This window comes from Geotrypetes seraphini, chromosome 4 (assembly GCF_902459505.1).
Source record: "Geotrypetes seraphini chromosome 4, aGeoSer1.1, whole genome shotgun sequence".
Taxonomy (NCBI): domain Eukaryota; kingdom Metazoa; phylum Chordata; class Amphibia; order Gymnophiona; family Dermophiidae; genus Geotrypetes; species Geotrypetes seraphini.
The window spans coordinates 307,896,462-307,912,125 of NC_047087.1; the positions used below are offsets into that span (position 1 = coordinate 307,896,462).

Here is a 15,664-nt window from a genome sequence, read left to right on the forward strand (position 1 = left end):
ATGGACTGAAGCTAAGGGGGGACAAGTCCAGGACAAATATCAGGAAGTTCTGCTTCATGCAACAAGTGGTGAACACCTGGAATACTCTCCCAGAGGATGTTATTGCGGAATCCACCGTTCTAGGATTTAAAAGCAAACTAGATGCACATCTCCTTACGAGTGGCATAGAAGGATATGGGTGACTAAAATTACGCCAGGTGTACAGCTGGCTGGGCCTCCGCGTGTGCGGATCGCTGGACTTGATAGACCGAAGGTCTGATCTGGAGATGGCAGTTCTTATGTTCTTATGTTGTACCCAGTCATTAGTAGCGGTATAGAAGCTTTCAATAAACAACAATACTTTGTGAGGGTACCCCCCACCATCCGCGCGCAGATGCTGAAGGCTCGGCTCGCTTCGCCAGGCCCAGAGCTCCCGGAGCCGTGGCACATCTACCTGCTCAAGACCTGTATCCGCACCTATAGCAAATGGCCCTTTACTGAGGGCTGTGCCTGCACTCCGGCCAGGATGGCTGCAGCAGGATTCATCCATTGTCCAAGCGAGAACAGCCCTGATATGGCTGAGTGTTTCTTCTGTTTCAAGGAGCTGGAGGGGTGGGAGCCTGATGATGACCCCATGGAAGAACACAAGAAACATTCTTCTGCATGTGCTTTAATCAACATCAAAAAGAAGATTGAAAATCTGAGTCAGAATGAGTTTCTCAAATTGGACAAGGAAAGGCTGATGAATGAGTTATGCAGAAAATTGATCAGTTTCAAGAAGCAGCTAAGCAAGTGTGATCTTCCATCCAGAAACTGGGACTGGATATGTCTGCCCTGGAATGAATCATCCCTTCAGAAATCAGAATGTAGTCTTATGAGGTGTGAAGTTCTCCTGGTCTTCTGTTTTAATGGTAGGCAGCATGAGTCCACTGAACACTTCAGTCTATGGTTGGCTTTTATCTGGTTTGAAAGAGTCCAAAGAAGAACGACTAAGATGGTTAAGGGTCTGGAGGAGCTGCCGTACAGCGAAAGATTAGAGAAACTGGGCCTCTTCTCCCTCGAACAGAGGAGATTGAGAGGGGACATGATCGAAACATTCAAGGTACTGAAGGGAATAGACTTAGCAGATAAAGACAGGTTTTTCACCCTCTCCAAGGTAGGGAGAACGAGAGGGCACTCTCTAAAGTTGAAAGGGGATCGATTCCGTACAAACGTAAGGAAGTTCTTCTTCACCCAGAGAGTGGTAGAAAACTGGAACGCTCTTCTGGAGTCTGTCATAGGGGAAAACACCCTCCAGGGATTCAAGACGAAGTTAGATAAGTTCCTGCTGAACCAGAACGTACGCAGGTAAGGCTAGTCTCAGGGTGCTGGTCTTTGACCAGAGGGCCACCACGTGAACAGACTGCTGGGCACGATGGACCACTGGTCTGATCCAGCAGCGGCAATTCTTATGTTCTTATATTCTTATATAAGAGATTTTAGCAGTGACTTGGTAGTTGTTCAGAGCAAAAAGTTCTCTGTGCAGGCTGGCTGCAGTGGCAGAGTGCATTCATAGTATCGGGCTGCTTTCTTGTATTACTCTGCCGCAGATCATCCTCATTCATTTTCTGATTGTTCTTCTCAATACTAAAATGGCTCTTGTATCATTTGCTACATCAGAGATTTGAGTATTGCTAGGGTTTTTGATTTTGCTACAACTGCACCCTGAGAGTTTAATGTGAAACTGTTGCATCTTTCTTCTCAGAATGCAACAAGAACATGCTAAATAAGCCTTATTGTTTGGGGTATAGCAAAGAATGTTCAATAAAAGATATTAACTTTTTTCTTGGGAGAGAAAAAAAACCCAATACTTTGTGAAACATTATTAAACTTCCCTGGTGGATTGCCATCAGCTGAGACATTGGTGGTGGGGGGGATTCTAAATATAGCATCAAAAAAATAGACAAGGAAAAAACTTGCTTAGTGCTGTTGTATAAAGCAGTGGTCTTCTCATTTTTAAGTCAGGGCGACTTTGGATCTAATGAGCTGAAAGAGGGCCACCACATAGCTTAGACAAAAAAATGTAGAAGATAGGAAGTGAGGTGTACAGGAAAACTCCACACGGAACAGGATCCTCACTCAATAAATATTTAACGTGTTTAAAAAATAGATGACGAACAAAACTTTTGTCATTCTTTACTTATCCTTTATTATATTTTAATATGTTTGCCCCAATGCTTATGTGCCTGACGGGACCCGTTTCGCCAAAACAGGCTTTCTCAAGGGTTCCAGCAGGAAGCACTCATTTTCGGCTCTCTCTCGCTTCCAGGGCAGGAGCTTTGTTTTTTTTTAAATTTCATTGTTGGTAGATCATTTTGACTTGGTCATTTTAAAAGTAGCTTGCAAGCCCAAAAAGTGTAGGCACCCCTGGTATAAGCGTTATGAGATGTTGAAGGGAGGGGAGGGAAAGGGATAATTTTATTTAATATGAAGAATTGTAGAATTTCAAGTGATGTATTTAAGTCAAAATGGTTGATACTTTTTGATTGATGCACTTCATGAAAGTTATAAAAATGAATAAAGAATAAAAATAGGTTTGCTAGATATTTCTAATGCATGTTATATTTAATAAATTGATTGTTCTCACTGTTGGTTGACTGTGTCCCTTCCCCACTTCTACTTTTGTCTACATTTCACACGTGGTATTGTTTTTTCCTTTTTTGTGGGTTACAATACAATACATGATTATATGAGCTTTAGTAGGGGACATTTACAATGACTCAACAGCAGCTATGCCGTACAGTGATAACCCTGAGCTAAAGTGGAAGTGATAAACTTGCCAAAGAGGCAAAAACTCATAACAATTTTTTTAGGTACATCAGAAGCAGAAAACCTGTGAGGGATCCATAGGAGCATTGAATAATTAACGAGCAAAAGGGGCACTCAGGGAGGATAAGGTCATAGCGGAGAGACTGAATTAATTCTTTGCTTCAGTCTTTACAGAAGATGTAAGAGATCTACCTGAACCAGGAATGGTTTTCAAGAGTGATGATGCGGAGGAACTGAAAGAAATCTCAGTGAATCTGGAAGATGTACTAAGCCAAATCAACAAGTTAAAAAGTGATAAATCACCTGGACTGGATGGTATACATTCCAGGGTACTGAAAGAACTCAAACATGAAATTGCTGTTAGTGATCTATAGCTTGTCACTAAAATCGTCTGCAGACCTGAAGATTGGGGGGTGGCTAATGTTATGCTAATTTTTAAAAAGGGTTCTAGGTGAGATCCAGGAAATTACAGACCGGTAAGCCTGACTTCAGTGCCAAACAAAATAGTGAAAACAATTCTAAAAAATAAAATTGTGGACAAACATGATTTAATGAGACAGAGTCAGCATGGGTTCAGCTGAGGGAGATCTTGCCTCACCCATTTGCTTGACTTCTTTGAAGATGTAAATAAACATGTGGATAAAGATGAGCCAATTGATGTAGTATGTCTAGATTTATATAAAGCTTTTGATAAAGTTCCTCATGAGATGCTCTTGAGAAAATTAAAGAGTCATGAAAGGTGGCAAAGTTCAGTTGTGGATTAGGAATTGGTCATTGGATAGAAAACAGGGTAAGGTTAAATGGTCATTTTTCTCAATGGAGGAGAGTAAACAGTGGAGTGCCACAGGGGTCTGTAATGGGACCGGTGCTATTTAACTTATTTATAAATGATCTGGAAATTGGAATGATGAGTGAGGTGATTAAATTTGCAGATGACACTAAACTGTTCAAAGTTGTTAAAATGTATGTGGATTGTGAAACATTGCAGGCAGACCTTAGGAAATTGGAAGACTGTGCATCCAAGTGGCAGATTAAATTTAATGTGGACAAATGCAAAGTGATGCATTTTGAGAAGAATAACCCGAATCATATTTACCGGGTTAGCACACAAGGAAAGGATCTGGGTGTCATCATAGACAATAGGATGAAACTTTCCGCCCTATGTTCGGTGGTGGCCAAAAAAGCAAACAGGATACTAGGAATTATTAAAAAAGGGATGGTTAAGAAGACTGTTATAACGCACCTGTAACATTCCATGGTGCAACCTCACCTGGAGAATTGCGTTCAATTCTGGTCTCCTTATCTCAAGAAAGAGATAGCGGCACTAGAAAAGGTTCAAAGAAGAGCGACCAAGATGATAAAGGGGATGGAAGTCTTCTCGTATGAGGAAAGACTACAAAGGTTAGAGCTCTTCAGCTGAGGGGAGAAATGATTGAAGTCTTCTAAATCCTGAGTGAAGTATAACGGGTACAAGTGGATCGCTTTTTCACTCCGTCAAAAGTTACAAAGACTAGGGGGACCCTCGAAGTTACAGGTTGATCATTGGAACAAGCTTCCGATACAGGTAATCGAGGCCAACAGCGTGCCAGATTTTAAGAGTAAATGGGATGCCCATGTGGGATCCCTAAGAGGGTAGAGTTAAGGAGTTGGGTCGTTAGGAGTGGGATCTCTAGGAAAGTAAACCTAGGGGGGTGGGTCAGTTGGGTGGGCAGACTTGATGGGCTATGGCCCTTTTCTGCCATCATTTTCTATGTTTCTAAATATTTTTTCACTCAGAGAATAGTTAAGCTCTGGAACGCATTGCCAGAGGTTGTGGTAAGAGCGGATAGCGTAGCTGGTTTTAAGAAAGGTTTGGACAATTTCATGGAAGAAAAGTCCACAGTCCATTTCATGGAGGAAAAGGCCATAGTTGAGAAAGACATGGGGGGGGGAGCCACTGCTTGCCCTGGATTGGTAGCATGGAATGTTGCTACTCCTTGGGTTTTGGCCTGTACTAGGGCCCTGGATTGGCCACTGTGAGAACGGGCTACTGGGCTTGATGGACCATTGGTCTGACCCAGTAAGGTTATTCTTATGTTTTTATGACCCTAAAGAGATTCAGCCCTAACCAACCACTTAATTTTTGTTTATACGGGATGGAGTTTTTGCTATTTTTTGTATGAATGTTTTACATATTGTAAGCTACAGTTGAATTTTATATGATTATTTTTTTGTTTAAAATAATAAGACATTAAATACAGATGAGTGACATTTTCAGTTCTGTTCTATAGACTGTGCATCTATCTGTTGCATAACCTAAGAAGTCAATTCTTTATACCTCAAAATCACTGTGTTCCTGTCAAGCCATTATTTTACCCGAAGAGAGCTGTAAAATGTTTTTATTTTAGGTTTCAGGACAAAGAGTTAAAAAGGAGCATGACACCTGATTAAAAAGCACTGAACTTGGTATCTGGAGCAGAGCTGAACAGGAGTTTACCCTGTAATTAGTTACCCTTGCCGCATGCTGCTTGTGAGCTGCACCATTCCCCCTGGAGATGAAATGATGCAATTCTCTTAAACCATAACCTAAAGACTGGAATGACTATCAGACTGATGCAATAAAGCATGCAGGGCTCTGTGTAGCGTTAGCACGGCTTTGGCGCATAGATGCAGAAACGGATTTTGCACAGGAGCTAACCAGCACAAAGCCTTGTGCCCCTGTATACTACTCTAGCACACAGCATTTTTTTTTTTTTAAACCATGGTAATGAGACTATCAGTTATTCTATGCAGATGCATAGAAGGCAGAAAAGATTAGCTCCTCCTCCTGCAGTAGCATCTGTAAGGATTTAATTCCTGTTTCTTCTTTTCTTGCTGCCAGTAAACAGGTCCTGCAGCTTTTCTCTGACCTCCATGAAGAGCATGGCAGAACTGGACTGTTGAGAGCACATGGTTCTGCTTTAAGGTCAGTTAGAGCTCTGCTCAGGTCCGAACAGAAGAGCATTGTGTCAGCACACATCAGTGCATGTGCTGGAATGCGATTATGCACTTAAACATTATGTAATAGTGATATTTAAGTCCAGAATAGCATTCCAGCACATGGCAATACTGATTTCTATGCAGACTGGTGCACAGCTGTAACTGCCATTAGTGGAGAACTGTCTATATGCATGTGCTCTCCCAGGTTAGCACCCAAGTAGGGTGCAACAATTTAATGCGCTAATCCAGGTGTTAAAACATTTGTATTTTTAGTGTGGGGGGGAATCAGGGGGGCAGAGAGCGCTAAACAGTGCATCCATATTATCACGTGCTAACTGGTTAGCACAGGATTACTACTACTGCTAATCATTTCTGTAGCACTAGTAGACATATGCAGAAGCGCTGTACTTCAGAACACAGAAGAGCCAGTCCCTGATCAAAAGAGCTTACAGTCTAGTCAAGACAGATAAACTGGACAAGAAGGTGCATCAATACACAGTGCTCAGGTGGGGGAATTACAGAGGGATGTTGGTGCTTTCAGGTGGGTTGGAGTTTGGAATTGAAAGCAATTTCTAAGAAGTGGGCTTTGAGTCTGAACTTGAATATTGCCAGGGACAGAACCTGACGTATCGTGTCAGGCAGTTTGTTCCAGTGCAGCATGGTAGAAGGGATGGAGTCTAGAGTTGGCCATAGAGGAGAAGACTTTTCCAATGACCGAAGAGCCCGGGGAGGGGGGGGATGGAATGTGAGGAGAGAGACTGAGGAGCTGCCTGAAGAGCCCAGGGGAGGGGATGTGAGGAGAGAGACTGAGGAGCTCGGAGCGAATACGCTTGTAGGTCAGTTAGAGGAGTTTGAACTATGTGTTTAACAGAGATTTCGGCAGTTGGAACCCAAGCACAGTACCAGGTAAAGCTTTGGATTCTTGCCCAGAAATAGCTAAGAAGAAAAAAAAAAAAAAATTTAAATTGAATCAGGTTGGGCAGACTGGATGGACCATTCGGGTCTTTATCTGCCGTCATCTACTATGTTACTATGTGGAAATGGATAGGGAGCCAATGAAGTGGCTTGAGGAGAGGGGTAATATGAACATAGCAACATTGGTGGAATTTGAGGCATGCGGCAGAGTTCTGAACAGATTGAAAGGGAGAGAGATAGTTTAGCAGAAGGCCAGTGAGAAGTAGGTTGCAGTAGTCTAGGCATGAAGTGATGAGGGTATAAATGAGGTTCTTTCTATATGAGTCCTTACCTCCTACAAATTGTGTGCCAGTAGATCTTTCACGCAGTCATTTTTTGTTATGGCCATATGCTAATGACAACAGTGCATGGCCATTAATACAAAAAAACCCAGAAAATCAGCTGTTTTACGGCTGTAGTACAAATAGGCACAGGAAAACTCACATGAGCACGCTAACCCCCCTCTACAAAGCCGCGCTAGTGTTTTTAGCACTGGCCATGGCGGTAACAGCTCCGAAGCTCATATAAGCATCAGAGCTGTTACCACCACGGCCGGCGCTAAAAACCGCGCTCTGCTTTTGTAAAAGGGGTGGGGTGGGGCAAGACTACTTTGCACCAGCTTTGTAAAAGGATCCCTTTATTATTTAAGAAAAGCTGCTAACAGATGGTTCAAAAATGAACTTGCAAATATTAGAACTACAAAAAAGGTCAAAAAAATATCGAATTCCCCAAACTTGCATCTCAAAATCAAAATAATTGTGAAAACTAACAATCTATGGATTTCTTTTTCATTTTTTTTTTTGTTTTCTATTTATTAAGACGACATCAGAATAATTACTTGTGAGGGTCATATGAAGTCCAGACTTTTAATCAATTTTTAGGTCCTCTTTTACAAAGGTGCGCTAAATCAATGAATGTGCTAACCACTAATGCGTCCATAGGATAACATGCACACGTTAGCGTTTTGCGCTTGATTACTCCACGCTAATATTTACTGCGCGCTAAAAAGCGTAGCGCACCTTTGTAAAAGAGGGGGGGTTAATCGTTTGACCTCGGTTCCATAAGAACATAAGAATATGCCTCCGCTGGGTCAGACCAGAGGTCCATCGCACCCAGCGGTCTGCTCCCGCGGCGGCCCATCAGGTCCATGACCTGTAAAGTAATCTTTTGTCTAGAACCTGTTCTTCCCTCGTCCTTTATATCCTTCAAATCCCTTTTCTTTTTTTATCTATACCCTTTCTTTCTCCTTTATCTGTAACCTTCAATCCCCTTATCCTTCAGGAATTTATCTAGTCCCTCTTTGAAACCCCATAATGTAGTCTGACCTATTACACCCTCCGGAAGCGCATTCCAGGTATCCACCACCCTCTGTGTGAAGAAGAATTTCCTAGCATTATTGAATCAAGTGAAAGCCATTCCCAAAATGCCATGTGTCAGCCTGGAAAAAACAAACAGCAACTTTGGACATTTTTCAAGCACAAAGTTCAAAATGGCAATAAATGTATCTGTCTTTCAGCGCTGGGCCAGATCGCAAATCGTGTCACCCGACAGCCACATCAGTCACAGAACAGGCTCAAAAGTACTGGCCATGCAAAAACAATGGTGTTTTGGCGGAAAACAGGCGCCTGTTTCTGGGGATTAACAAAGGGGTCTTATTACTAAGGCGCGATAGCCGATGTAGCACGCGCTAAATATTAACGCGCTCTAAACGCTAAGGTGTCCAAAGAATATAATGGGCGCGCTAAATTGGCTAGCTCGCCTTAGTAAAAGACTCCCCCAAAGTTTAAAAAAGAATTCCCATCATGTCTAAACAAACAAATTCCATGAGTCCATAACGTTCGCACTTAAAAGTGTTTCTGGAAAAAAAGAAGGTACCACAAGAAAAAAAATAACGTGCAAATTTTCACTTGGCTATTGCAATTATTATACCATTTAGGGATCCTTTTATTAAGGCGCGCTAACTGATTTAGCGTGCACTACAGATTGCGCTAAATGCTAAGGCATCCATTATATTCTATGGGCGCCTTAGCATTTTGTACCCGCTAATCTTTAGCATGCGCAAATTGGTTAGCGCGCATTATATTTAAATGTATTTATTAGAACAAAGTGCAAACAGATCAACAAGTGCAAAGTACAACTTTTTCTTAGTACAAAAGCACAACTAGCAAACCCCCTATCTAATCCCCCCCTTCCCCTCCCAACACAACCCAAGATAGGCACAAAGTACAATTGGACAGAATATGGGTCACGTAGTCAATAGACCTCGCAAATGGTGTAAGGTTCCCCCCCCAAAATGGCTCCCAAATCAGACTAAAGCGCTTTCCCGCATCAGAATCGAGGTCCACGAATCGTCTGCGTTCCCAAGAGGCCTTTGCAATCATTGCCGATCTCCACCGGCTGTAGGTCGGGGGCTCACTGGATAGCCAACCGGACAGGATTGTCGTTTTTTCAAGCGGCATAACTCGAGCAGCAAACGCTGACATGCCTTTAGGTTTAGGGGAGACTATCATATAAAAACCAAACAACGCTCTTGGAGCTGGAGTCCACCGCCTGCCCCATAATGCAGATGTGAATTGTCCCAGTCGAGTCCAAAAAGACATTATAGCCCAGAGGTGTCAACATATTCCTTTATGATTCCATCATGTAGGCATTGTAGACAGCCAACCTAGTACTAATTTTGAGATTCTGGCTGCAACCTGGGAGGAGGACTTACATTGTATCCTTACTGCACAACAATTACAATAACGACTGAAAAACTCACGAAAATTAACAGGAAATGTATTGCATTGGGAACTGCAACTGAAGTTTCTTTTGAGACTCTATATTTCACCCATGATGGCTTTCTGCATGGGAATCACGCAACCCAACGGTTGTCCCAAGTGTGGTCAGGCTCAGGCCACCTTGGGTCATATGTTTTGGAAGTGTCCAGCTATAACAGGGGTGTCAAAGTCCCTCCTCAAGGACTGCAATCCAGTCGGGTTTTCAGGATTTTCCCAAGGAATATGCATGAGATCTATTAACCTACAATGAAAGCAGTGCATGCAAATAGATCTCATGCATATTCCTTGGAGAAATCCTGAAAACCCGACTGGATTGCGGTCCTTGAGGAGGGACTTTGACACCCCTGTTATAGCTGGACACTTCCAAAACATATGACCCAAGGTGGCCTTAGCCTGACCACACTTGGGACAACCGTTGGGTTGCGTGATTCCCATGCAGAAAGCCATCATGGGTGAAATATAGAGTCTCAAAAGAAACTTCAGTTGCAGTTCCCAATGCAATACATTTCCTGTTAATTTTCGTGAGTTTTTCAGTCGTTATTGTAATTGTTGTGCAGTAAGGATACAATGTAAGTCCTCCTCCCAGGTTGCAGCCAGAATCTCAAAATTAGTACTAGGTTGGCTGTCTACAATGCCTACATGATGGAATCATAAAGGAATATGTTGATGAGCCGAAAGACTGAACATCTCCGACATTGTCTCCCTACAGTCTTCAGTAAGATGACATACTGGCAAGGCCTGTATATAGTGTCGTAATTGATAATAGGAGAAAATATCCTCTCTAGGCAACTTATATTTACAGCATAGGGTTTCAAAGGCGATCTAAACACCTTCCTCCGTAAACAATTGAAACAAATAACAAAGTCCCCCAGCTGCCCACCTCTGAAACGACTGACTCTGAATCCCTGGCAAAAAGGTTGCATTACCCTGAATAGGGAGATAAGGAGAGACAGAAGAGGACAGAGACAGAACCTTGCAGACCCATCGCCATGCCCATCACTCCCCACCACGGCATGAAGGGCAGGGCTAGTCATGTGTAGCATAAAACTAAAATGATATGGGGCCAGCATGGAAAGCTCAAGGACTGGATCAGAAAAATAACAAGTGCCCCTAAACCAGTCATTGTGTCTCATCTGACACACCAGCATGTACCAACGAACATTTAATAAACCATATCCCCCTCTGTCCTGAGGTAAACATACTCTGTTCAGAGTCATACATGGTCTCTTACCCCCAAAATAAATTTTTGTAATCCACGGGCCAGCTTATATTGATGAGAAAGAGATAGCAAAAGTGGTAGCACTTGGAATTAGAGAATGACACGGTGACAAAATTCATCACCGTTCCCGTCCCCGCAGATAACCACGGGAAATAATCCCATGTCATTTTCTAGTGTCTGTTTCAACCTCAGTCCTTCTACACCAGCATTCTTCAAAGCAAAGCTTGCGGGTCAGTGGTTGTGCCCAATTATACTCTGATTCTTCCCTCTCTTCTTAAAGAATGACATGAAGATGGTTTCCCGCGGTTATCCTCGGGTACGGGAACGATGATGAATTTTGTCACCATGTCATTCTCTACTTGGAATCTATACAGCCATTTTGGGAACAATACCATATTATATAAAGCCACCCGCCCTGCCACTGATAAGGGGAAAGTAGACCAAAGAGTCAGAAAATGAAGTGTATCAGCCAGTAAAGAATCCACATTACACATGTAAAGCATAGTAAGATCTCGAGGAATCCATACTCCCAAATACTTAATGGAGGTCTGAGCCCAGGAAAATGGAAAATCGCCCACCCAATGGACCGAAACTGTGGCCAGAATGGCCAAAGCCATGGATTTAGTATAATTCAGCGTAAACCCCGTAACACTTCAAGGGATTGTAAGAGATGTGATATCAACTGATGGGGATTAGATAAGGTAAAAAGTAAGTCGTCGGCAAAAGCCAAGGCCTTAATCCACTTCTTTGGAAATTGGGGCCCGGCCACATCCGGATCCTGCACCACGGTACGGAGAAAGGGTTCTAAGTAAAATTTAAATAGAAGGGGGGACAACCCTGTCTAGTTTAATGGGAAAAGGGTCAGTAATACGATCATTGACTAGGAGGTGCGCCGTTGGATCAGAGTATAATGTCTTAAGGGCCTGCAGTTCGGTTAGCGCACATTAAACAAAAGGACCCCATAGTGCAACTACAAGGAAATTTGAGAAGAAATCGGTTCCTACTAGTTGGAGGATCCTAATCCATTGCAATAAGAACTGCCTCCTCGTTTTCCTGAATAGATTTAACCACATTTATTTATCGTTACTGTTCTCCCAGGGGAGCTCAGAATGGTTTACATGAGCTTAGGGGCAGATTCTCAAAACTAAAATCTTGCCTTTAACGTGCTCGCTAAACCAGTTCCAGCCGGTTTAGCGTGCATGTATTTTAGCGGCTGATTATTTAAACGGCTTACGGTGGTCTTTTCCAAGTTTTCTGGCAGCCTTCGATACTGCTATGCAAATGTAGTACAATGAGGTCATTGCTATTAAAATGAGCACTCCTGAAGAGGGCCGGCTCACACGAGATTGAAGAAGAACCTAGCATTTGCTTAGTCGATGTCCGAGTGTGAAGCTAAGTACCTCTTCGTTTTCACTTTTGAAACAAGCAGTGTTGGTGCTTTGAATTGTTTTGAATGAACACTTTATGAATGAATGAATGAATGTAGTATGCTGGGAGTTGACTCTGTTTGATCTTTGATATACTGGACTGAATTGTGCCATACCATACCTTGGAGTTGCAGCACTTGATTGGAGTTTTTTGGGGGTACCCACGAAGCCCTTTAACTGAGGCCTCTTTTTTCTCCAAAATTTTTTTTAGTGCTCCTTCTGTTTTTTGCCAGATATTGTGTCTCTGCTACCTGGGTAGTCTGCATTCATACATTTGCATATATTAATACTTTGATATATATGATTTCAATTACCCCAAAATTCCTAGATGTCATAAATGACTGCTTCTTGGAGCAACTGGTCTAGGAACCGACAAAAGGAATGCTGTTTTAGATTTGGTCCTTAGTGGAATGCAAGACAGTACAGGAGTTAACTATGTTGGCTCCGCTGGGAAACAGTGATCATAACGTGTTCAAATTTGAGCTGATACCAGGAGTAACGTCGCAAAAGAAATCTACTGTAGGGGCATTTAATTTTTGAAAGGGACATTAGATCACTTGTTATTCTATTGTCCCTTGATACTTAAATTCTGGAGATCTAAATGGGGTCAAATAAATGAGATATTAGAAACCTCGCTGTCATTATCATATGATCTAGTGTTATTTGGAACTTTTATTATCCAAGAGTCCAATCGATATACATAAGAATAAATTATTCCTTATCATGACAGGAGTTGCAATGCAACTTATCATGAAAAATTGGAAGAATTGGGATAGGCTAAATTACAATTTCTGGTGGGAATCTATATGCCAAGTTTATAAATTTTAACGTACACATGCAACACAATTAGGACACTACAGTAATTTAAAAAAAATTTGGGACCTATTAACAAAATTTTGTTTGGCTTGATCGTTAGTATTACCCTTTCGTTTCTCTATGAGTGTTGAACACATCCAGGAAGTGGGAGAGGGGAGGAAGGAGGGGTGGTGGTAATATATACTTATTATTATATTTGAATGTAATGAGTGCTGTTTATTGAAATATTTGTTCATTATCTGTTGCACTTTATGTTGGCTTGAAAAGGAATAAATAATTTTAAACAAAAAGAAAGGGTGACTATGATAAAATGAGGAAAATGGTTAAAAAGAAGCTAAAAGGATCAGCTACAAAGATTAAGACTGTAAACCAGGTGTGGATGTTATTTAAAAATACCATCGTCAAAGCCCAGACCAGATGTATTCCACGTATCAGCAAAGGTGGAAAGAAGAAGAAACGAGAGCCAGCGTAGTTAAAAGGTGAAGTGAAAGAGGCTAGTAGAGCCAAAAAAAAACATTCTTTAAAGAATGAAAAAAGGATCCAAATGAAGAAAATAAGAAGAAACACAAGCACTGGCAAGTTAGATGCAAAGCATAGATAAAGAAAGCTAAGAAAGAATATGAAGAGAAACTTGCAAAAGAGGCTAAAACTCATAACAATTTTTTTTTAGGTGCATCAGAACCAGAAAACCTGTGAGGGGCTTTGTGGGCCCATTGGATAATCAAGAAGCGAAAGGGGCACTCAGGGAGGATAAGGTCTTAGTGGAAAAACTGAATGAATTCTTTGCTTTGGTTCTTACGGAAGAAGACGTAAGAGATCTACCTGAACCAGAAATGGTTTTCAATGGTAATGATGTGGAGGAACTGAAAGAAATCACAGTGAATCTAGTAGATGTACTAAGCCAAATCGGCAAGTTAAAAAGTGATAAATCACCTGGACCAGATGGTATAGATCCCAGGGTACTAAAAGAACTCAAACATGAAATTGCAGACCTGCTGTTAGTGATCTGTAACCTGTCACTAAAATCGTCTGTAGTACCTGAAGATTGGAGGTTGGCCAATGTTACGCCAATTTTTTAAAAGGGCTCCAGGGAAGATCTGGGAAATTACAGACCGGTATGCCTCACTTCAGTGCCGGGCAAAATGGTAGAAACAATTATAAAAAATTAAATTGTGGAACATGTGGACAAACATGATCTAATGAGACGGAGTCAGCATAGGTTTAGCCGAGGGAGATCTTGCCTCACAAATTTGCTTGACTTCTTTGAAGGTGTGAATAAACATGTGGATAAAGGTGAGCCGGTTGATATAGTGTATCTAGATTTTCAGAAAGCTTTTGATAAAGTTCCTCACGAAAGGCTCCTGAGAAAATTGAAGTGTCATGGGATATGTGGCAAAGTTCAGTTCTGGATTAGGAATAGGTTATCGGATAGAAAACAGATGGTAGGGTTAAATGGTCACTTTTCTCAGTGGAGGAGAGTAAACAGTGGAGTGCCATAGGGGTCTGTACAGGGATCGGTGCTATTTAACTTATTTATAAATGATTTGGAAATTGGAACGAGTGAGATGATTAAGGCCCCCTTTTACTAAACCGCGCTATCGTTTTTTAGTGCCGGGAGACGTACTGAATGCCTCACGCTGCTCCCGACGCTCATAGGAACTCTATCTGTCATTTTCCTTGGCTGTCGCAGATAATAAAGATTTGACAAAGTATACATTTTACTGAAAAAATGTATTCCATCCTTAAACCTAACAATTGTCAGAATATAATATGTCAAGGCTGCTAACCTCATGCATAGTTATGAAAAAGTCACATTTTAATTCTTACTTCAGAAAAAAAAAATGTTGGGGTTTTTTGTATATCTTTATAAATTTTTCAGTCTAAAAACAGTGCATAAAGGAATACATACCAGTAATTTGAAAAACAGCACTTACATCAATCATTAAATATATAAGAAACCATTTTCATCCCCCTCCCACCCACCCTAATTCCAATATATTCAATAAATCATACAAAAGTACATACAGTATATGTAATTAATAAACAAATCCAAATATAATATCCCTCTCCCTCCCACCCACCCCCTTTCCCTGGATTATATTTATTTAAAAAAATAATAATAATAATAATAGTAATATATTCAGAAATCTTTTCTGATTAAAAACAGTTTGACCAGTGTTTAAGGGCTCCTTTTACAAAGGTGTGCTAGTGGTTTTAGAGCGCACGCTAGCCGCTACCGCCTCCTTTTAAGCAGGCGGTAAATAGCGTACGCTAATCTTGTGCGTGCGCTAAAAACGCTAGTGCACCTTTGTAAAAGGAGCCCTAAGTCTATAGCATAAATTGATACTGGATTGTTAAAAAGAAAAATTTAATCTCCTGTGAATATTCAGATGCAGCGAGACCCAGACAACGGCAGCAATCGAGACAGAGTTGTTCCAGAGGATGGCTACTAAGATGATCAGTGGACTCTATCATAAAGCCTGAAGTTGTGATGCCGTTGTACAGGTCCATGGTGAGACCTCGTCTGGAATATTGTGTTTAATTTTGGAGGCCACATTTTCAAAAGGATAAGCTGAGAATAGAGTCGGTTCAGCGAATGGCCACTAGGATGGTCTCAGGGCTCAAGGATCTTCTCCTATGAAGAACGTCTAGGTAAGTTGCAGCTAAACTCTCTCGAGGAACGCAGAGAGAGGGGAGACATGATAGAGACGTTCAAATATGTT

The 15,664-nt window shown here is 41.5% G+C and overlaps 1 protein-coding gene across 1 annotated transcript; it reads left to right on the forward strand.

The window, feature by feature from the left end:
* The first annotated feature begins 373 nt into the window (after positions 1-373).
* Positions 374-15,394, forward strand: LOC117359764. The gene is made up of 4 exons (XM_033942981.1): positions 374-984; positions 5,648-5,731; positions 13,612-13,750; positions 15,332-15,394. Exons 1-4 carry the CDS (start codon positions 374-376, stop codon positions 15,392-15,394), a joined length of 897 nt encoding a protein of 298 aa, XP_033798872.1.
* The last annotated feature ends 270 nt before the right edge of the window (positions 15,395-15,664 follow it).